General features: G+C 46.2%; 1 protein-coding gene across 1 annotated transcript in view; it reads left to right on the top strand.

The window, feature by feature from the left end:
• Positions 1 to 14258: 14258 nt before the first annotated feature.
• Positions 14259 to 24263, top strand: part of BMP6 (bone morphogenetic protein 6) — a 144049-nt gene continuing 134044 nt past the window's right edge. The window contains exon 1 of the mRNA XM_036869058.1: positions 14259 to 14990. Within this exon, the coding sequence (XP_036724953.1) occupies positions 14378 to 14990 (613 nt within the window). The 5' untranslated portion in view covers positions 14259 to 14377. The remainder of the gene's footprint in view (positions 14991 to 24263) is intronic.

Here is a 24263-nt window from a genome sequence, read left to right on the forward strand (position 1 = left end):
AAAATTTTTTTATTTTACATTGGAGTATAGTTGATTTACAATGTTGTGTTAGTTTTAGGTGTACAGCAAAGTGATTTAGTTATACAGTATCTACTCTCTTTCAGATTCTTTTCCCATACAGTTTATTACAGAGTACTGAGTAGATTTCCCTGTGCTATACAATAGGACCTTGTTGTTTATCTATGTTATATATAGTAGTGTGTATATGTTAATCCCAACCTCCTAATTTATCCCTCCCCCCACCTTTCCCCTTTGGTAACCATAAATTTGGTGAAACATTATCATAAGGTTCTGAGGACTAGTTATCCAAACTGTGGATGAAACAATGGGCTTGGGATGCTCCTTCAAAATTTTAGTCTAATATTTTAGTAAAGACATTGAAGTGTTACACTGTATGGACGTTTCAACTGAAAATGAGTGACAAATGATGAAATCTTCCCCATCTGCGTTAAGGAAGGGCCAATGGGGATTTGAGAGAGCACAGTTGAATGCATTAGACTGGAGAAATATAAGATGTTTTACATTTTGACCCCATTGAGTTTGAGGCTTCTTAATAAATTGGTTACTTAACACTGTCAATCCTAACCATAGTTCTCTAACTTTCTTTCTTTTGTTCAAGATTTTAGTTCCTTGCTTTCTTCTCTATATCAGTTTTCCGTTGCTACAGATCACCTCAAAACTTAGCGACTGAAAACAACCAACATTGATTATCTCACAGTTTCTGTGGGTCAGGAATTTGGGTGCAGCTTACCTGGGGGTCTCAGACTCTCCTGAGTTTGGGGCTGGTTGGGGCTGCCATCTCCTCTGAAGGACCGACTGAAGGAGGATCCCTTGCAAGCTCACGCATGTGGTTGTTGGCAGGACTCAGATCCTCATGGCTGTTGGACTGAGGGCCTCGGTCCATCCTGGCTGTTGGGCAGAAGCCGCCTTCCGTGCCTTGGAAGGTGGGCCTCCCCACAGTGCAGCTCGAAACATGGCGCCTGGCTTCCTTCAGAGTGAGTGTCCAAGAGGGAACCACAGTCCCGTCATAACCTCATCTCAGAAGGGACATCCCGTCACTTCTGCCATTTTCTGTTCATCAGAGGTTAGTGAGTCCGGCCCCCACTCAAGGGGCGGAGATCCCACAAGTACACAAAGAGCAGGAGGCAAGGATCACTGAGGGCCATGTACGGGGCCTCTACAAACTCACCTATCCTCACACCACAGCATCTGCCTGCTGTAGCTTCCACGCTCACCTGAAGACATGGCCTCCTCTTCTTTAAGGAAACAGATGATACGTTGTCTTTTATCTTCTGTCACTTACGTCTCACACCTTCTTCATCTTCAGCCATTTTCCCCTTCTTTCCTCCTGTTATCCCTGACAAATTGCCCTTCTTCCTGCCCTCCCTTGTCACAAATAAAATGGCCACTAGTCTTCTTGTCCTCTACCAGCTGTCACTTCGTTACTCTGCTCCCTTTTACAAAAAACTTTTGAACAAGTTGCGTTTCTGTGGTCCCTCCATACCTCAGTTCCCATTCACTCATTGGCTCTAATCCATCAAACCTCTGCCCCTCTCACTCCATTGAAATTATTTTTGTAAAAGTCACCAGTGATGTCCATGTGGTAACATCCAAGGGACATCCTCTATCCTTGACCACATTCAACACGGTGGACCAGTCCCGCCTCCTTTCCTGATTTCCATGACACCATGGTTCACAGGGACGTGTTTTCTCTAGTCAATCTGCTCTCCTTGTTGGCTTTTCTCCTATTTGTGCTCTAAACCTTTCCCAGGCTCACTTCTGTCTTCCTTCTCTCCCTCCTTCCATAAGTAACCTCACCCATTCCCAGGGTTTTAAATATCACTTATATCCAGATGAACCTGAAATTAATTTACTCAGCCAGTGCTTCCTCTGAATGATACAGCGGTTTCTCTAACTGCTTACTTGGTACCCCCATTTGGAAATCTCAAAGGGGCCTCAAACACAACCTCTGTAATAGAACTTCTCTTTTTCCAACTTCTCTCTCCCTAACATATTTTTTTCCAGAATTCCTCATCTCAATAACGGAGCCATCAGCCACTTTGTTTGCTCAAGTATAAATCCTTGATTCCTCTTCTTCACTAGTCCTCCATTCCAATCTATCACCAAGTCCTGTAATTTTCCTACTTTCAAATATATGTCCAGTGCATCCACTATCTCCACCGTAATCTAAGCCACCATCTTCTGTCCCCTCGCTTACTGCATTATTCTCCTCCCGGCCTTCCTGCTTTTATGCTCTGCAAAGCAGCCCATTAAATGGTTTAAAATACTTTATCAGACTGTGTTTCCCTTGGTTAAAACCCTTTGGTGCTGTCCCTTTATCCTTTGAAAGTCTAAACTTCTCAAGATCCTGTCTGATATGTCTCTTGCTTATCTTTTCCACCTCAGATCACCTTTTAAAATTCAGCTTTATTGAAGTATAATTGATATACAGAAAGCAGCACATATTTTTTTTTTTAACATCTTTACTGGAGTATAATTGCTTTACAGTGGTGTGTTAGTTTCTGCTATATAACAAAGTGAGTCAGCTATACATATACATATATCCCCATATCCCCTCCCTCTTGCGTCTCCCTCCCACCCTCCCTATCCCACCTCTCTAGATGGTCACAGAGCACCGAGCTGATCTCCCTGTGCTATGCGGTTGCTTCCCACTAGCTATCTATTTTACATTTGGTAGTGTATATATGTCCATGCCACTCTCTCACTTCATCCCAGCTTCCCCTTCCCCCTCCCTTTGTCCTTAAGTCCACTCTCTGCGTCTGTGGCTTTATTCCTGTCCTGCCCCTAGGCTCTTCAGAACCGTTTTTATTTTTATTTTTAGATTCTATATATATGCGTTAGCATACGGTATTTGTTTTTCTCTTTCTGACTTACTTCACTCTGTATGACAGACTCTAGGTCCATCTACCTCACTACAAATAACTCAATTTCGTTTCTTTTTATGGCTGAGTAATATTCCATTGTATATATGTGCCACATCTTTATCCATTCATCTGTCGATGGACACTTGGGTTGCTTCCATGTCCTAGCTATTGTAAATAGAGCTGCAGTGAACATTGTGGTCCATGTCTCTTTCTGAATTATGGTTTTCTCAGGGTACATGCCCAGCAGTGGGATTGCTGGGTCATATGGTGGTTCTATTTTTAGCTTTTTAAGGAACCTCCATACTGTTCTCCATAGTGGCTGTATCAATATACATTCCCATCAACAGGTGGCACATATTTAATGTAAGCAATTTGATGAGTTTGGACATACGCAGACACCTATGGAATCATCACCACAATCAAGGTCAAAGACATTTCCATCTCCTCCAAAAGTTTCCTTATGTCCCCCACTCCCTTTTTTGGGGTAAGAACACGTAACATGAGATCTCCCCTCAACAACTTTTTTTTTTTTTTAATTAATTAATTTATTTATTTATGGCTGTGTTGGGTCTTCGTTTCTGTGCGAGGGCTTTCTCTAGTTGCGGTGAGTGGGGGCCACTCTTCATCGCGGTGCGCGGGCCTCTCACTATCGCGGCCTCTCTTGTTGTGGAGCACAGGCTCCAGACGCGCAGGCTCAGTAGTTGTGGCTCACGGGCCTAGTTGCTCCGCGGCATGTGGGATCTTCCCAGACCAGGGCTCGAACCTGTGTCCCCTGCATTGGCAGGCAGATTCTCAACCACTGCGCCACCAGGGAAACCCTCCCCTCAACAACTTTTTAAGTGCACAATAGGGTATGGTTGACCAGAGGCACTCTATTGTACATAGGCTCTCTAACACTGATTCTTGCATAACTAGAACACAGCTGTCTTGAAAAGAATGTGCTTTGAGTTCCTCTGATAAAAAGTAAGAGCAAATGACGTAGAACTAAGGTAATTATGGTAAAAGGCTTAACATGAAACACACACTTCCCTAAACCTGTAAGTGATACTAACATCATTTCATTAATTTCATGTAAGTAACATTTACAAAATTTCCCTTCAGCTCCCTCCTTATTGTCAGGGAGAGACCTCTTTCTTTCCTTAGCAAAGTGCATTGTTGACAGGAGCCCTGCTCTACTGATGTCTGGAAGGGCTTTCTTTTTTTTTTTTGGAAGGGCTTTCTTTTACTGATTCTGGGGTGCCTGAATTTGAAACAGGTGTATATATGCATCTGAAAGAATCTGTTCCAGATGCCAGAAGATTCAGTTCTGGTGAGGGACGTGAAGGAAAATTATGAGAACAAGTGTCCTATTCACATGCTAGGAAAATAAATGTTTTACTAATCCTTAAATAACATTTTTACTCTGAGGTGTATTGGCAAATTTTAGTTTTATTTCTGCATGAAAGTCTCATTTTTATGAGTGTGATATATACACATTTAAGTAGTAGAGGTGACTGCTAAAATTAGTTTTGGTGATCCCATGCTAATGTCTGTGTAGGAAGAGAATAATGTAGTTTTAAAGCCCTGACATTTTGGTTATTAGTGAACAATTTAATATTTATTTTCATGGGCTACAGTTTAGTTTAGCTATTGATGAATGCACATAATTTTTTGTGTTTTGGGGTCTTCTCATGGTAGAGAAAGTATGTGATGGGAAAATGTCCTATGCATTGTTCTCTTTTCCCACCCAAGCCATTAACCAATAAAATTCTATCATTAAACAAATGTTGATTTAGCACCTTACTATGTGCCAGGCACTGTGGCCGGGGCTGGAATACAAAAGAGCTTACAGTCTCGATTTCTGGCCAGGTAGAGGTGAGGTGTACAGACTGCATATCTGGAGGATGACTGAAGAGTTAGCTATTTGTGCCTTGCTCTGCCCTCCACCCTAGTTCACTTGTTAATAGGGTAAATTCCCTAGCCTCTGCATGAGATTCGGAGAAATAATGCCACACAAAATCCCAAACGGCCCTGTCTACTTACTTCTGGAATATACTGTATGAATCTTATTGGAGTGGATCTGGCTTATTCAGTCAAAGGAAAAGTGAACATGTGGTCATCAACAGGCAGAAGGAGTTATTTCTAAAAGAAACTATATTAAAAAAAAATCCTCTGAGGGTTCAATGCAAGAAAAATTTCTCCAGATACTATTGCATTTTTTTCTATTAAACTATGAGCACTTTATAGCCCTCTATTTCCATTTTTGTCTTGTCTCCTAGGAACCTCAGAGCGAAATACAATGCTTAATTTCTGTTATGATTTTAGATACCTTCATGGTTATTTGGTTCCAACCTAATAATTTGATTTCCTTATTTATCTTTAACCGTTACCTCTATTTTAATAAGTTACCTCTATTTGTGTTTGTGACCATACGGAATTTAAGTTAAAATCAGTTAAATCATGGACTCCATCTCATAACAACAACAGCGACAAAAATGACTCTTATGCAGTCGTTGGTGGAAACCGTCCTGGAACCAGCATTTTACTGTAGATCATCAGTGTGTGGGTGCTTAAAAGTTGACTCCCAGAGAGCCTCCTCGTCCCTGCAATTCCCCCACCCCACGGAGAGACACCTGGTGGTCTATATGGGGACGACCCTCTGGCCCTTCAGGCAGCACCAGCAGGGATGACAGGAACCCCAGCAGCACTGCACAAACCATGCAGACCATAATAATACCGCAAAGCCCCTGAAAATTAAGTTGCCATTGGAACCACGGCCAACAAAAGGAGGCCAGGACTTGCCAGCTAGACCTAGGCAGGGCGATGCTGGATAAAAGATTTAAGTAGGACCCAGAGACTCATAACATAATAGAATGCCCAAGATGCAAAAGCAAAGTAAAAACATACCAAAACAAACAAGCAAAGCAAACCCAAAGCAAACACCCCCCCCAAACCCTCCAAAGAATCAAGAAAATGCCAACTTGAGATGAGAAAGGACCGTTCACTGACACCACTACCAAGATCAATCAGATGTCAAATGATCTCATCTCACTCAAATCAAGGATGTAAAAGCAGCTGTCATTAAAAACGCTTCAACAGTCAATTACAAATTCCCTGGAAACAAATGAAAAAGCAGAAAATCTCAACAAAGAAACAGAAGTTATACATATATAAAAAGGAACCAAATGGAAAGAATACAATCACAGAAATAAAAAGCTCCCCAGATGGGCTCTAGTAGAGTGGAGATAACAAAGGATAGAATCGGTGAGCTGCAGGACACCCAGCAGAGTTCACCCAACCTGAAAAAGAGAGGAAAGAGATGGATAAAAGTGATTAGAAACATTGCCATTATAAATTTATGTGGAATAAAGACACATAGTATTACTTTCTACAGCAGAAGAGTGGCCAAGTTTTAATTATTATATTTTAAGATTACAGCTATAGGAACATTCTTTCAAATAAACCTTTTATTTTAGCAGAATTTAAAATTTACAGAAAAGTTGCAAAGATAGTACAGAGTTCCTGTCTCCCATCCCCAGTGTCTCCAATTGTTAACATCTTACATTATTATGGTATATTTGTCACAACTAATGAACCAATATTGATACATTGTTATTAACTATTACCCTTTATTCACATTCCATTCTCTTTTCCCTACTATCCTTTTTTTTCTGCTCCAATATTCCATCCAGGATACCCCATTTATAGAAGTCTTTTTAAAATTAATTCTTAATGGCCAAACTTCATGTCTTGGAAGAGATTGATATTCCCGAGATGGAGCTATTATATAACTATATAGGGAATATTGTTGGAAGGCTATCAGGGCACTTGTCTTGAAGCTGTTCTTGGGTAGCAAGCACTCTTTATTTTGAGCGGCTTTTTTGATGGAGACTACAGGTTGGCTAAAGCCCCTCAGGCCACGCCTCGTCACCGACATCGTATTAACCCACAATCATGAGGGCATGAACACTTGTTTTCCTCAGTCCACTGCAAATTCACACTACTACCCCATGCCTTATGCAGTGAGGGAGATGGTGTTTTGTTGGCCCTATACAGGGGGAGAAGTAGTTGGCGCTTTTGTTTTTACCTGCAATTAGTGAATCCTCTTGGCATTGCCTTCAAAATGTGTCCAGAATCCCACCGCTTCTCTCTCCACTGCTTCCATCTGAGGTCCCCTATGAGCCATCGTCATCTCCCGCCTGAGCATTAGCAAGACTTTCTTAACTGACCTCCCTGATTCTGCCCTGGCAACCCAATAGTCTGCTCTCAACATGGTGGCCTGGTGATTCTGTTAAAATTTAACTCAACTCATGTCACTCTGCTCAAAACCATCCAGTGACCCTCCCATCTCACACTTTTTTTTTTTTAATTATTTTATTTTTATTTATTTATTTTATTTTTGGCTGTGTTGGGTCTTCGTTTCTGTGCGAGGGCTTTCTCTAGTTGCGGCAAGCGGGGGCCTCTCTTCATCGCAGTGCGCGGGCCTCTCACTATCGCGGCCTCTCTTGTTGCGGAGCACAGGCTCCAGACGCGCAGGCTCAGTAGTTGTGGCTCACGGGCCTAGTCGCTCCGCGGCATGTGGGATCTTCCCAGACCAGGGCTCGAACCCGTGTCCCCTGCATTGGCAGGCAGGTTCTCAACCACTGCGCCACCAGGGAAGCCCCCATCTCATACTTTTTATTGGTGGTGGTGGTAGTCCTTTACTTAATTGTTTTTAAATCAAAATTTTTATTGCAATATAACGCACATGAAAAAAGTGTACAAATGATATGTGTACCACTCAATGAATTATCAAAATCGACCGCTCCTGTTATAACCACCAGTCAGGGAATGGAATAGACCAACCTTAGGAACACGCCTCTTGGTTTCATTCGATCAATTACTCCTACTCTTCTCTCCAAAGGTAACCACTAACCTGACTTCTAGAATAGTCTGTTTTTGAATTTTGTACAAATGGAGTTGCGATATGTGTTCTTTTGTGTCTGGTGTCCTTTCTTCAACATTATGTTTGTGAGATGTATCCATGTTGTTGTGCCATCTTGTGCTTTTTAAAAGGTGAATTCTTTACAAGGACACCCAGGATCCCATGCCACCTTGGCCCCCAGTGCCCACCCTCTGTGGGGTGCTGATGTAATTTTCTACTATTATTCCCCTCTCTTCTCTGCTCTAACCTCACTGGCCTCCTTGCTCTTCCTCAGGCTCATCAGGCATGCACCTGCCTCAGGGCCTTTGCACTTACTGTTTTTCCACTGCCCAGAAAGCTCTTCCCCCAGATATTCTCAGGGCTGGTTCTCTTTCCTCTGTCGGGTGTGGACTCAAGTGTTGCCTTCTCAGTGAAGCCTTTCCTGACTGTCCACACTCTCTACAGCCTCTTCCTTGTTTAATTTTTCTCCACAGCACTTGTTACCATACTATATACACATTAGTTTCCTGTTGTTTGTGAAAGAAATCCCACACCTTTAGTGGCTTAAAACAACACATACTTATTATCTCAGAGTTCTGTTGGTCGGAAGTTGGTAGGTTTTTGTTTCTCTGCTCTGGGTCCCACCAGGCTGAAATCAAGGAGTCAGCTGCCTGGGGCTCCAACCTGGAGTCTCTGGGTGAGAATCTCCATCCAGGCTCATTCAGGTTGTTGACAGAATCCAGAATTAAGACTGGTTTCTTTCTGGCTGTCAGCTGAGGTTTGCTCTCATTACTAGAGGCACCTGTATCCCCTGGCTTGTGGCCCCTTCACCTTTCAGGCCAGCAAAGGTGGCTCCAGTCCCTCTCAGACTGCTCTGTCTCATCTGTCTCCCTCCTCTGCTTTTTAGGACCCCTGTGATTACACTGGGCTCACTTAATAACTCCAGGATAATCTTCCTATTTTAAGGTCACCTGCTTAGCAAACTTAATTCCATCTGCAAAGTCCCCTCTGCAATGTAGAGTAACATATTCACAGGTGGAACACCGGGGGCAAAAATCATGGGGACAACATCCTGCTTACCCAAATATATTTTCTTAGTTATTTTGTTTATTGTCAATCTTCCCCTCTAAAATCTGACTCTTTGGGGGCTTCCTTGGTGGTGCAGTGGTTGAGAATCTGCCTGCCAATGCAGGGGACATGGGTTCGAGCCCTGGCCTGGGAAGATCCCACATGCCGCGGAGCGACTAGGCCCGTGAGCCACAATTACTGAGCCTGCGCATCTGGAGCCTGTGCTCCGCAACACGAGAGGCTGCGATAGGGAGAGGCCCGCGCACCGCGATGAAGAGTGGCCCCCACTCGCCGCAACTAGAGAAAGCCCTCGCACAGAAACGAAGACCCAACACAGCCATAAATAAATAAATAAATAAATAAAATTAAAATCTGACTCTTTGGTATCCCCAAACCTAGAACAGTGCCTGGCACACGTTAGGCATTCAAATATTTGTCAAATGAATGAATGAATACAGACTGGATAATTAGTATCAACATCTGCCTTCCCGTTGGTATACATCTTCTCAGACTTTCTCTTCCTCTTTAAAAGATGGCCTTGATTTTCATTTTAACCTGATTTTATCCAGTCACTGTGGGTTTTCCTGCCCCCTACACACCCCTGGTTACAGCTCTGCTAGTTAAGGGGACTGGTGGCACAATAATATCATATTTTCATGAGACCTCCTAGTTGACACACAAGAGGCACATCCAGGACAGGACACATTCAGAGGGAACCACAGATGGGGTGGAGTTCAGAGGCCTCAGGCACTGCCCAGTGGAGCTAAATGTCCAATGATTTCTTGGAACAAAACTTCAGGGATTGTAGAGCTAGTCATAGAAATATGTTAAGCATTGTTTTACTCAGAAAAAAAAAAAAGAAAAAAAAAGGTTTACTCTGCCCATGTCAGTTATCCAATGAAAATTTCAAAAATGAATATTCTGGATGTTTCTAAAGATTCTGTGGCTGGTGAGAATCGTCTGAGGCACACATCAGTAACAGATTTGCCGTTTGGGTTACAGTGTGGAAAAAAATCTCTGGAAACAGATTTATGTATTAGTTTTTCACTTTGCCACCAGATGTCCTTCATGAGTAGGAAAATATGATGGCTCGAATGATATTTTGAAGTGTGAATGCCCAGCATTTTTGAATAGTTGACAGTGAAAGGAAAGTGTGAGTGAATGTAAGTGTTGCCACAGACTTTTGGATGAGACACGTATTTTGAAGGCTGCCTTACAGGTGTAGCTTTTAGAAGCAAAATGTTTATTTAACTCTCAGATTTTCGTTTCTCAGTGCTCTGCAAACATTTACTTACCATATTTACTTTTCACGCAACTCCAAATTGATATTTTGAAAGTTGGAGCAAATTATTATATTGAGAAATTCATATTAGGAAATACTCAAATCCTCACATGAACGTTAAAGATAAAAATGTAGTGTTTTAAGTGGAGTTGCCCAAGGATTCCAGATGACCAGACCTCAAGCTTTTAAGCACAAGAGCAGCATAGCTTATAATACTTCTATGTTAAATTAATTCTAAAAGCAGCCACTTACATCTTTAGGAAAGTCAGTTGAAAGTTTATTGCTAATAAGATAATTCAAAGGAAAGCATAGAGTATAGAATATTTAATGTATCAAATTAATAAACAGCATCTTTTAAAAATAGAAATGATTTGGTCAAGTGTGTCATATATGTAAAATAGAAACCCTCATAATATGAAAGGAACATGGTAACTCCTCTTTTAAAGGCTTTGTCGTGTGAATTACCCTGTGCGTTGACAGACACCTGGGTACAGGATTTTCACCCTATCCCCATATCACCAAAGGCACAGGGTAGTCCTTCACTTTACGGTGAGGGTTCCTCACTCCCTCATTTCGTGCGTGGGAGTGGGACGGGCAACCTTGTCCAGAAAACTGAAGGCCATCTGCATGAAATGTCAGCCAAGCCACCAGATGTTTGATATAGATTGGTTTCTACATCCGGCTTCTTGACCGAATTCCTCCTCTTTCCACCCAGATGTTTTGGAGGCCCATGCAGGGAACTTAATGAAGCTTGTCCAGGCACACAGAGCAAGGGGCGGTGATATTTTGGTGTCCTGCAGGGGGCGAAGTTCCCTCTGATTTCCCTCTGGTCGCACATCCCAGCAGACTCCAGAGCCAGATCTGTTCCTCTCCCTCACTCCCTCCCTCCTGAATCACATCTGGACTTTGCCCAACCCCTTGTCCCGGGACTTCTGGGGATTGTTGGGGTGGGTGATGGGGAGTGGTCAGAAAATCAGGGAGTGGGTGAGGTCGTGGTTAGGGGTCCCTTATCTACTCAGCGTTCCGATAGGCTTGAAGAAACAGTGGTCCCAATTTTGAAGTTATTAAAATTTCAGAACCCTATCTCTTTATGTCCTTTGCCCCTAAGGGATCCAAGGTCGTGTCTGAGTGTTTTCTGACAAATATGGGCACATGTTGGGGGCAGTGGGGACGTGAGGAGAGCACGCCTTCTTCTGTGGTCCTCGGTTGAATGTCACCATCTTTATGATCGTCATAACTCATGTCACATATTTCCCCTCTGGCTCGTAAGCGAGTCGCGTGCCCTTGTGTTTGTCATTGGGAGGCACCCCCTTTTCCTTCTGTCATGCAACAGGGCCTGAGAGTCCATCTAGGTTGAGATGGGAAGCCCATGGCTGACCGGAATCAGGGTTGCTGCTCAGATGTGAATTGATAACAAATCACTAAGGGCCATTTTGGACCCATGTCGTAGAGGTCCATCTACCTCTTACCAAGCATCCAAGAACAGGGGAAGACGGTGTGTCTGTGCGTGTTCTCCACTGGGTCAGATATGCATATGTAATAGGTGCACCTGGAAAAGATGGGTCACAGTCAGCTTTTGTGTTTTAAATGGCATAGCCCTTCCTAGGTGCCCTATGCTCAGGGTTTTTACAGCTTTCCAGTACTTTACCCACTGCCCTGATGGGCTGGAGCTGCTTTTACTCTGCTTGTGTCTCACTAGAAGTCTTAAGAAGGTGTGACTAGGTTTGGGAAAGGAGGAGGCCCTTGGGAGGAAGCCCACATATACCTGCCGAAATTTCAGATCTTCTGATCAGAGCTCTTGGCTGCTGGCATTTTATGCACTGCAATGATTTTATGCTGGTAACGAGTCCCGGACGGAAGAAAGAAGTGATGGAGGCTAATTCTAAGGGGCCTGGGATCCCAGACCTCGCAGTGATGTACTCCTCTTTTCAGATGAAAAGAATCCCTGCAGGTGGTTACAGACTGGCCTTCAGTGTCGTTGCTGCTGTCTTGCCTGAGATCAATGGCTACGGGATGTTTGTAAAATTCAAGTCTGTCCTAAAGACCACTGCGTCTGGACCAAGACAGAACGACAGCTAAGAGCGAACCAGTGGATGGTGGGATGGTGGGAGGTAAAGACCCTTACCCATTCAACACAGACTCTTTGAAACAAGATAACAATGCTTAAAAGGCTGGGATCAGTAGAAACCTCATGATCTTATAAGTTCACAAATTCTAGTCTGTAGGTATTTGGTTGGTCTGGCTCCCAAATGCCCTGGACTATGAACCAAGACTGCCAGGTCAGCACTGCAGTTTTTGATTTCTAATGCACACGCGTTCACCAGGTAAAAGATCATGACGTTTTAAGAGAACTTCTTTCTAGGAACCACCAATAACTGGGCCTTCTTGGATAGGGTAAGGGCAAATGAATGTGCATGCTGAATGGCAGATGGTGGTGGTGTTGTTTGGGGGAGGGGGCAGTGTCTGTAACTGAGAAGTGAGCCTGCCATGAAATTATAACGGGTTTTACATGCTTGACCTTGTCTAATGCTCCCAGCAACCCGAGTTTCAGGGCCCTGCCTGTGATCCTGAATGGGACATGCCAAGCCCCTACGTTTACTGAAATCACCTTTACCACCTCTCCTCAAGTTTTACTGATCTTGCATCATGTAAATTCGATTGTCTTTCGGTACATTAAAATGCCACGTTAACAGACAAACTGGAGAAGCTCTGAAACATTTCCAAGAAGCTGGGGGCGGGGGGCGCTTTTTTACTACACTCTCTGATTACACCCTCTTTCTTTTGGGTGCTAGCTTAAGAAGCGAAGCCGAAGGCCAAATGAAGAAATAAATCAAAATACTCAGAGCCCAAGCCCTCAGGACGACGGGTATGGCTTATATTTGACCCTCTCTGTGGCGTTTGGGAACGGCTTCTCCGAGAGTGTGCCCCAACTTCCATCAGCTGCCTTTGGAAGCCACGTGCAAGCTCAACGCCTGTGTTACATCAATTAGAGAAACTAAGGAAGGAATGGGAAAAAGTGATGGTTTTCTGTTCTTCTTCGATTGATTCAGGTGGCATTGATTTAACAGCTGATTTTACTTTTATTTAGTTAAGGCATCAATTTAGGCCTTTTATGGGATCGTAAAAGGGAAAGGTTCCCATCGGGGTGTTGATCAGATCTTTCTTCCTAGCAGTGACCTCTTTGCCTTTGCCACCTCGCCACTCCTCCGGTGCCTCCGAGAATTCTCTGTACTTGAAACCTACGCGCGGCGGAGGCGATGCCTCCCGGGAGAGGGAGGGTGAAAGAAGGGGGCGGGCCTATTTAAATACAGGCGAGACGCGCCTCTTCATTGGCCGCCAGCCTGTCCGTTACCAAGAGGGCGGGGAGACCCGGGGGCTGGAGTGCGGTACCTGAGCGAGACGCGCACCAGAAAGCCCACGTTGGCCGCTGCGGAGAGCGCGGCTCCGAGAGGCGGGAGCCTGCGAATTCCGGCGCCGACGCCGCCGCTCCGCGCACGGGTCCGCTTCCCTCCCATCCCTTCTGCGAGCGGGGTTTGCGGGGCAGCCGAACGAGCACGGAACGGAAAGCAAGAGCCTCACCGCCTCCGCTTGGGGAGTGGAACGGCGCGCCGAGATCTTGAGGGGGAGCGACAGTGCCGTGCCCGAGGGCGGAGGGGGCGCGGAGTTCGTGAGACGGAGAAGGAAGTGTAAGCCTCGCGGAGAAGGTGGGCATCTCGGGACGCCTGGTCCGCCACGGCCGGGGCCCTGCGGCGGGGTAAACTTCACGGCGGCCGTGCAAGCCGGGGAGAGGCGTGCGCGGGGATGATGCCGGGCACCCTCCCCAGCTGGTGAGCGGCCCCGCCGTCCGTCCAGCCGCCCCGGAGGGCGCAAGGCAGCGCACGTGCGCGGGCAGCCGGACCCCGGAGGGACTGCGCCGTGACCCGCCCAGGAGCCAGGGCGCCGGCTGCCGCGCGGCCCCGACTCGGACGCACCTGGCCCGGAGCTTGCGCCTCCGGGGACCTGCGCGGGAGCGTGGGGCTCCCCCCCTGCCCCTCCAGCGGCCCTCACGGGGGTCGCCCCCTTCGCCTCCCCTCCAGCCTGGGCAACTGCGGGCGCCCCAGACGACCATGAGCGATACGGACTGAGGGCCAGGAACGGGAAGCGAGCCCGCCGAGAGGTGGCGGGGCTCCTCACGCCCAAGGGCCACCGCGGCCGCGCTCCGGCCTCGCTCCGCCGCTCCACGCCTCGCGGGGCCCGCGGGGCCAGCCCGGCCCGGCGGGGATGCTGGGGCGGAGGGCGCCGTGGCTGTGCTGGTGGTGGGGACTGCTCTGCGGCTGCTGCGGGCCCCCGTCCCTGCCCGCCGCCGGGGGCGCGCTGCTGGGGGACGGCGGGCGCCCCGGCCCCGCGGAGCCGCCGCCGCCGCCGCCGCAGACCTCCTCCTCGGGCTTCCTCTACCGGAGGCTCAAGACGCACGAGAAGCGGGAGATGCAGAAGGAGATCCTCGCCGTGCTGGGCCTCCCGCACCGGCCCCGGCCCCTGCACGGCCTCCAGCAGCCGCAGCCCCCTGCGCTCCCGCCGCCCCCGCCGCCGCCGCAGCAGCCTCGCGGGGAGCCCCCGCCCGGGCGGCTGAAGTCCGCGCCCCTCTTCATGCTGGACCTGTACAACGCCCTGTCCGCCGCCGACGACGAGGACGGGGCTTCCGACGAGGAGAGGCGGCGGCCCGGGCCGCGCGGAGGGGCCGGCTCGTCCCAGCCCCGGCAGGCGGCCCTCGGCAGCAGGAGCGTCCTGGCCCCCGGACCCGGCGGCGGCGGCGGCGGCGCGTCTCCACTGACCAGCGCGCAGGACAGCGCCTTCCTCAACGACGCCGACATGGTCATGAGCTTCGTGAACCTGGGTGAGGATCTGGGGGAGCGTAGCGACAGGCACGTTCCCCCCCCCCCGACCCCCCTTTCCAGTCTCCCGGGCCCGGGGAGGGGAGTGAGAGGGTGGAGGAGCCCCTGGCGCTGGGGAGCCGGGCTGGCGCGGCGGGGACGCGGGGACAGGCCGGTTGCCCTCCCACCACCTGCGCGGCCGGGGGCGGCACGTGCGCTCCCCGCGCCCGGGCTGAGCGCGGCGGCGGCGGGCGGGCTGGGACGCTGGGTCCCGAGAGCGGCGCTGGCTGGCGCGCCTCCGTGAGCGGCCGGAGCACGGTCCGCGCTTTTCCCGTTGCTGCCCGGCTCGGGCCACGCCAGCCCGACTGTGGCACAAAAGTCCGGCCCGAGTGGAGCCAGCTGGGAAGGAGAAAGCTCTTCAGCACTTTCCCCTCCTGTTTTGGTTCTGCATCCTTAACGCTCTGAGTGCCAGTTTTCCCACCGGGACTCTGGGGAATCCGAGAGCAGCTGAGAACTCTGGAAACTTGACATGATTGCGTTAAGTGGTATTCACGGAATTGGGGGAGGAGGGATGCAGAAGGAGGTCCCGAAAGGACCGCGGAAGGCGCGCCAGTCCCGGCCAGGCGGGGCTCGCGCGGGTTTGGGGCCCGACCCCGAGCCCAGTTGGGGTCACCCACCCAGTGCCTTCGCTCACATGCCTTTGGCCAGTGCCCCAGAGGCCGAACTTTCGATCAGTGCGGCTCCAGCTGCACGGGCAGGGAAAGGGTGCGGGTTGGGGGCCGGGGTTGGGCCCTGAGCTGGTCTGAACCGGTTGCCAGGCAACAGAATGGAAATTCAAGGGCGGCTAAATCGGGCTCAGCCACAAATGTTCTGTGGCAAACCCGGACGGAGTCACAGAGCCTTTTCCCCCTTGAGTTTTCTCATCTGTTAATGAGACCGGCGTAAGGAAGACTTTTTCCAGAATCAGTGCCTCCGATCTGTGCTACTCTTCATTCATAAACTGACTCAGCTTAGCGTAGACAAAGCGATGTAGGGGACGCGTTCTCTGCGGGGAGAAACGGGGCGCAGTAGCCACGCCCCAAGTGGGCGCAGCCGCGCGGTGGGGTGGGTCTCCGCGGACTTCCTTTCCGGTGCGAGACGCGTGGCTCTGGCCGGGCCCCAAAGTGGGTTAGCAGACACTTAACCAGAGTAGCACCCACGTCTCCAAGCCACGTCGAAGACGTCCGTCTTTTAAGGACATTATTTACTTGAATGATTCCCATGTAAAAACTTGAAGCGAATCTTTTACAAGTATCTCTAGGAGATGGTTCTCAACTCCGCCGAGCGTTGGGGGAAGGAAGGAGGAGTGGGGCCGAGGGGCGAGGTCCGGGAGGGTACGGAGCAGGACTATTGACATCCAGGTGGTGCAGAAATCCTCCTGGGAAAAAACTCATGACACAGAATCTCACAGGGAGTGGAGTCTCCAGGCCTGCCAGCCTTGCTCTTTGCAGTGCCAGGGTTTCTGATTGGACAGGAAATGTCACAGTGTGTTGGGACAAAATCCAAGGTTGAGCCACCTCCAAGAAGTATTCTAAGGAAATTCTCATGCCAGTCAGTAAAGTTGGGCGGCGGGGCGCGTGGGCGGGAGGAGAGGGACCAGTGCTTTTCCTTATTCTAACATTTCTGCTGCTCCTGGCTTAGTAAATTCCACCCATTGCCCCCCTCCCTTAAGTTTCCCCACAGCCTTGGGGAAATGTGTTACTGCCTTTTGGGGGTAGTCCCAACCTGAACAAAGTGGGAAGAATGGCACTTCTGGCTTTTTCAGGGACAATCCTATTATAGTCTCCAGAGAACGGTTCCTAGGCTTTACACCATGGTTCTCGACCTTGATGACCATTAGCATCACCTGGGGCATGGAAAGAAGTAAGGGATGCTGGACTGCGCCTTAGAGCAGTTAAGTCAGAATCTTAAGCTGGTGAGTTTCTGGCTTTTTTTTTTTGCCTTAGGTTTTTCTAATGTGCTGCCATGGTCAAGAAACATTGGCGTGGGAGATCCTGATGTCTGAAAGAAATCAAAGCATCCCAGAAAGCAATTAAGAGCAGTGCTTCCTGTGTCAGTGGCTCCCAAACATTGCTGTACATGAGAATTACCTGGGGGCTTTTGAAGTCTAGATGCCCAGGTGGTACCACATATCAGTTAAGTTAACGTACGAGGTGGAAGCCAGGTGTCAGCGTTTTTAAAGATTCCCCAGGTGATTCCAGTGTTTGGGAGCCACTGGTATTTGAAATTGTGAGAATTAGCTTGAGTAAAGTATGGTGACATTTACTGTGTTTAGTGACCTCCAAATTCTCCCCACTCCTTGCTTTTCTGACCTTTCCGGGTCTACAGGTAGACACTGCTTCTGAGTCGCACTGCTTGAGGCTAGTTGTCAACTAATCCTGCTAAAGCGATGGTTTAACATAGTATCTGCTTAGGGATATTTTCCTTTTTCAGAAAGATTTTTAAGGATTCAAAAAACAACACTGAAAAATTCCAAGAGAACTCAACAGTAGGGTCATTTCAGGCCCGGGACAGGCTGATATGGAAGGAAAAAGATCGCTAGGTAGGGAATTCTGTCCCATGCCCCTCATATCATAACACTGGGCTTTCTGACTGCAAGTTATGACTATCTGTAGGTCCAATCCTGGACTCCACATGGGCAATTAGAGGAGAAGATCATTTCCAGGTAAGTAGAATCCAAGTCACAAGCTATGCCACCTGCCAGTCAAGCAGCCCCATTTAATCTTAATCCATTTAGCAGTAGGAAAGGGGAATTTCATAATGAGACGCTAAAAATGTGGTAAAATCTGGTTATCATAGCTCTGAGCATAAGGACAGTTCATTTGAAGGAAGTAATTGCTTAGCAATGTGGATTCTCTAAATAAGGAGAATTCCTTATTGATAATTCTGGGAGAATTCCACAGATTTCTTACTCTGTGTCAATGGCATGTTAGCTACTGCGTTACATGACTAAAGAATCTACAGAAAGAAACAGGTTACAGCATGGGTTTTAAAGTATTCTTATACCTACTGACTTAGGTAAGTTACAAACTGAAATAAGGGAATATGTTACATAGTTGTAAACATCCTTCTTCCCTGGGACAGGGGAGTAACTTACTCATGAAATACACTGAAAATGCTTTGAGCCTTGTGGGTCAGAGTGGTTATCAGGAAGTATGAATCAACAGGATACATTTCTCTTGCGTGTATCCCAAAGGCTGGTCATTTGACTGGCCCACTACTGTTTATGTTGACGGTTTTACACCCTCTCTGGGTGAGTAGTCTGGGGATGTGTAACCTCCTTTGTCCTAACCGGCTGGTGTGCAGAGTGCCCGCTGGGCAAGCTTGATGCACTCGTGAACCTGCATTCAATCTGGGCAACACATGCCATTTTCTACTTGTTTTCTAATGCTAAGAAGTGTCTTGGCAGCCTAATAAGCAAGCCTGCCTATTTGGTGACCTTGGAGAAATATCCTGAAATAGCTCAGGTCTTAGCTTAAAATTCACCTTTGAGAAGAAGCCTTCTCTAACCACTCCGTAGAAACTGGTGCTGCCCTCACCCCCACCCACTTACGTACCATCACTGCGCCCTGTTTATTTCCTTGGTTGCACTTATCACAAGGAGTATTTTTTTTTTTCCTTTTAAAATTTGCTTACTCATTTGTTTGTCACCCCTCTAGGATGTCAGCCTGGAAAAGCAACCAGGCTTATCCACTGTTGTAACCTAAGTTCCTAACATAATGCTGAGCGTACAGCAGGTGCTTAATCAAGATTGAATGAATGAAAGTAGACACATTCATTTACAATTCATATTTCACTCATCTGGAAGGGTATATCTGATGATTTATTTAGATCATTTACAAATGGTATACCTGATTTTTATTAAGAAAAACATTTGAGGTAAGTGAAGACATTTAGGACATTGAGATTCACGATATCTGATGTATATCATCATGCTTTATTAATATACCTCTTTATTAGTTACCCATATGTATATTAATTTGTAATACACGTTACATTTGAGAGTAGTGCAAAGGTTTCATTAAATCTCTGCATTTCAGACTTCATTTATTTATTTTAAATTAATGAGGTGTTGATCTACAGATGCTAGGGTACAATGAAATCAAAAACTCAAGCTATGGTCAGAAAAAGGAATCAGCATGTGTTAGTACAAGTAACAAGAAACTTATTGTACTAAAAACACTGGCAATCTTCTGAACAAAATTACTCTCGGGAAACATAAATTAGAAGAAAAATGGAATACTCCCTACTTGGATTTGTAACCAGATACACTGTACTGTCTTTTTCTCACAGGATCAGTGGTCCTATTTTTCATTTAAGCTGCCTGTACTTAGGAAGATTTTTGTTAGCAGAAAATAAATCCATGCCTGCAAGCTATTCACAGCAAAAATAGTTTGGAGAATTTGGTTGCAACTGTGTGGCTCAAAGAAGGAGCAGATAGTCTCCTAAAGAGATTTCAAATAGTAAATGTGAGATTCAGTGGTATTTCAACAAAAAAAGTTGTACAAAGTGTTCTTCAACTCGGATCAAAGGGCAAGCAGATATCATTGTTTAGACCTTGGATGGTGCTTCCTTTGCTTGTCCTAAGAATGGGTAGAAATCCTTTTGAAATGTGCTGAATCATTCTTGGTTCCTCCACTTGAGAGCTTACCTCTGATTAGCATGGAGGAAGGATTCCTAGTGATATAAACATCTGTGTAAGTGAAAAAAACCCAAACTTCAGCACTTTCTTCAGCATGTAATTGTTTCATCACTGTGTCTTTAGAGTTTAGCTACTTTAAATGTTGGGTTTCACATCAGTATTTTCCTTGGATACGGCGGTGGGAGGGTGAATACTGGATATCAAAGGTAGGACAGCAAACTCTCAGATAACCAACTGCTCTCTCATCTTTGCCTCTCCCTCATCTGTTTATGAAGCTGAGTTAGGAAAGGAAAGCAAAACGAGTACAATTTCTTGGGTAATTAACCAGCTTTGTGTAATTTTTTTCTCAAGTCAGTCCTCTACTGTTTCCCATTCTGTATTTAAAAATGAATTATTCCATGGAATGCTCTTTTTTCCTTAATGTAAAGCCTTTGCAGTTTTCTCTTTTTTTTAAATCCTCTCCCTTTTGGGTTTCCCTCCCATGTACGTCACCACAGTGCCGTAGTAGAGTTCCCTGTGCTGTACGGTATGTTCCCTCAGTTGTCCATTTTATACATAGTATCCATAGTGTGTATATGTAATCCCAATCTCCCAGTTCCTCCCACCCCACCCCTTGCAGTTTTCTCTTAACTTTTCCATTTGGAGCCTTATTCTGAATAAGGACAAGCCTCTCCTCTTGTCTGAATTTGTCACATCACCACCTTTGGCGCCTCCAGCAGTAGGAAGGAAAGTAGGCAATATTTTAATCGGATCATTGCATTCCTGACGAGACTAAGCTTCCGTGAGTATCTGAGTAAAAGGGGTAGAAACCAACATAGACACTTCCTAAGATGTGAGTCCTTTACAGAGTCCCATGAGTGTAAACAGCCGTGATCCATTAACCTTTCTCCCCGACCCTCCCCAGGCCATTGCCCTACCCCGCCGCATCCTAGGGAGGCGACATAGTGTCCTGGCCGAGCGGCCGTCACCCAGGGGCTGATAGGGTGGGCAGGTGGCATCTTCTCCTCCCCTTTTGTGTTCCCCGCGAAGAGCTGGCGTGTTCTGTTGCCTTCATTTCTGTTTTCATCATGACAGCTGAGTTACTCTTATTCAAGCACATTTTCTCATAATACCCTTACTTCCTGGCTCCCCCTTCCTCCACCTCTTGCCCTCCAGAAACTTGGGACCAGAAAACGGTCCCCGTCCTACCTGGAATGTACGAAAGTGGTGACAACTATGTCAAGGAGAAGGAAAGCCATTCCCGTTTTCACAAAAATTAGTTACTAAAGAACCAGGGCCATATCAACCTCCAAAGTTTTTGTGCGTGCCAGAAATTCTCGGAGCTGCAGAGTTGTACCTGTATGTCTTCCCCCACAAGCTTTTTTTAAAAATGCTTTTTATTTATTTTAATTTTTGTGTGTTTTTATCTAAAAAATTTTAATTGAAGTATAGTTGATTTACGATGTTGTGTTAGTTTCAGGTGTACAGCAAAGTGATTCAGTTATACATATATATTGATTCTTTTGCAGATTCTTTTCCCTGATAGGTTATTACGAGATATTGAATATAGTTCCCTGTGCTCTACAGTAGGTCCTTGTTGTTTATCTATTTTATATGTAGTAGCGATGTATATGTTAATCCCAAACTCCTAATTTATCCTCCCCACCCCAAGCTTTAGAAATAGGACATTGTAGTGCACTGAAGCAGATTGGATTTTTTGGCTCAGTTTACTAGTGTTCTGAAAATATTGTTCTCTGCAATTACTTTTTCCACTGTAAATATATAGTATTTCAGCCTCCTTATGAAGTTAGACTCTGGAGCTGGCTGGGGACACACAGCTACCTTCCATGACGTTGTTTTTCTGGAGGAACGTGCCTAGCAACGGACAACCTGTTTTTTAAGTTGGGTTTCCTCTATCAATAGGCAGTTGGGGATGATTGGTCCATTTGTGTTATCCATGGGTCCTAGAGTTTACAGCTTGAAAGGTTCTTGCATATCATGTTTTCTGTTGTGTTTGCAGTTACATCTGTTAGATGTACTCAGAACCGTTTCTTCCTCGCTGCTGGTACATCTTAAGGCTGAGGAACAACCAACAGAACCACAGAGAGAGCCTAACGCATCAGAGGAATAGGGCTATCAAGTTGTTGGTCAGGTGTGAGTGGATAATTCAGGAGACATTATAAAAGCATGCAAGACCACAGCCCGCGGCAAGAGATGGGGAGCCCAAATCTGGAATTTTGTGGGTTTTCTCTTAGTGGATAGCATTCTCTCCTAGAACTCTGCTTTTAGTAAAGAAAAAATTATGCATCTCTAAAAATATCCCCCTCTTTGGTATGTCGAAGGACTGTTGACCTTAAAGAATTGTTTTCTGCTCCAAAAATGAGTTGAAAACCATGCTGCCCTGAGCGGCATTGTTCTACTGATGTCCGCAGGCACTGATTCTCTTCCTGCCCTGCCCATATCCATTATTAAAGAGATTGGGTCCATAATAGAGATGCTATCTAAATTGCATCAGGTAATTCCTGGATGGGTCCCCACGGTCCTGTTCTCTCTAACCCAGTCCCAGATGACTGGGTCGAAGACTCCCCTTCAAACATTTTTGCAGAATGAGGTTCTGGTTCTGAGTGGGAGAGCCTTCCTGGCTCTTGGGTTTATGGGCACACGCCCTTGGTTCCTGATCCTGCCAGATAGTTCGGGGATTGTCCTACGCCTGAAATGTCCTTGCTCTGTAGTGCTGATTTTATGTTCAGATTGTTTTCTCATCATCTGAGAGCTCCGAGGGGGGAGGAGCGGGGTGGCTTCACAGCAGTCAGAAAGCACCGCCCAGGAGCCCTCTCCACGCTGCACTTTGATATCCGCCGACAGCCTTATTATGACTCTCCTACCACTTACCCTTTTCACCTTGTCCAGAATGTAACTTCCAGCCTTAAACATCTGCGCCTGTTGATTGTTATTCCTGTGTTTACAGTCTTGTTGGTTTCCTGTTCATGAACATGGGCTGGCAGAAAATTCTGACTCGTGTTTCAGCAGAGCATGAACTAACTGCATCATCCGTGTGAGCTATTTTCTGATGGCTGATGAGGCCAGGAGATTTTTATGATCGGCCTTGCTTAATCTCTGAGACCGCTGATTTTCTCTCCCCCCCACCCCCCCACCCCGTTTTCAGTCTATGAGTTGAAATATTCTAAAGACAGAACCTTGTAAACTACACAGTGAAGGACTGAAAGTTTTACTGTTTTTGCAAATTTTATTGAACACTCTTATCAGGATAAATTAGCAGAGAAGCTGTGCATTTAAAAAAAAATACACTTTACTTTTTAGAGTAGTTTAAGTCTACAGTAAAATTGAGTGAAAAGCTCAGATTTCCCACATAACCCCACGCCTCCGCATGTGCACAACTCCTCCCGGGATCACCATTCCCCACCAGAGTGGTACATTTGTTACAGTCAGTGAGCCTGCATGGACACATGGTTATCACTCAAAGTCCATAGTTTGCATTACAGCTCACTCTTGGTGTCGGACATTCTGTGGCTTTGGATGAATGTCTACTGACATGTATCCATCATTATAGTACCATACAGAGTAGGTTTCACTGCCCTAAAAATCTTCTGTGGAGAAACTGTACGTTTAGCTAGAAAAGCAAATCAGTAAAAATCCTAAAATTCAAAATATGTGGAGTTTGGGGGAAGGGAAACAAAATACCTTTGTTGAACAATATTTTGTTTCTGCTGCTTTACCCCATCAGTGTATAAGTAATTTTGATTGACTACGTAGGCCTTATTTTGTGCTTCTGTGTGTTGACACCAAATCCATTAGAAATCTTTCTCTTTTTTTTTTTTTTAGTCTAGGAGTTTAAAAATCTTTTTTCGCCCACATACTTTCAGTGAGGTGTCTGTCACCATAGTACCTAGACAATCCCTCAGGCAGAGATATGAGCGATTAAATTTCTCCCTGGCTTGTGCCCTGTTTGATCCATGCTTGGCGGGATTTGGGCGAGTGAAAGAAAGAGGCCTGAAGAATGAACAAGAATTAGAGGAATTCTGTACTCGTAAATTATTAAAATTTGGGAGGTTGTTGGGGGAGGGGTTAAAGTTTTCAGAAAGGAAGAAAAAATATTGTTAAAACTTAGTGTGATTACTGCATTGAAAAACTCACAAAAATACCTTTTCGTGGCCTTAGTGGCAGGATCGGGGACTTGAAAAGGTTTCCTCAGGAGAGACTGTTTAGATCAGATTAAAATTAAATTAATAGAGACTCCGTAAACTAGAGGTCTTTGTGGGTGAGGCTCATTTGCTTTGACCTGTTTTCTATGAGAAAGGGCTACACAAATTAATGGTAAATAAATGGGAAGATGCAATAATGTAAACAAGGGACATGGTAACCATAAAGAGTGCTGTTGAACAAATAGTTAGCAATTCATTTGAGGTAGTTTGGGAACTTATGAGCATTTCTTTACAAATACTGTACAGGTGAGACACTTCATGAATTCTCCCCAGGTCTCCTCGTGTCAGCTATGCGTGTTATTGGGATGTCTTCTCACTGAATTCTAGCTAAATAACCTCCTTTATTTCCCCCACATCCCTGCAGAGATGAAACCTCTCAAAAAGAGGAGCTTGGGACCAGGGCCAGATCATTG

This window comes from Balaenoptera musculus, chromosome 11 (assembly GCF_009873245.2).
Source record: "Balaenoptera musculus isolate JJ_BM4_2016_0621 chromosome 11, mBalMus1.pri.v3, whole genome shotgun sequence".
Taxonomy (NCBI): Eukaryota; Metazoa; Chordata; class Mammalia; order Artiodactyla; family Balaenopteridae; genus Balaenoptera; species Balaenoptera musculus.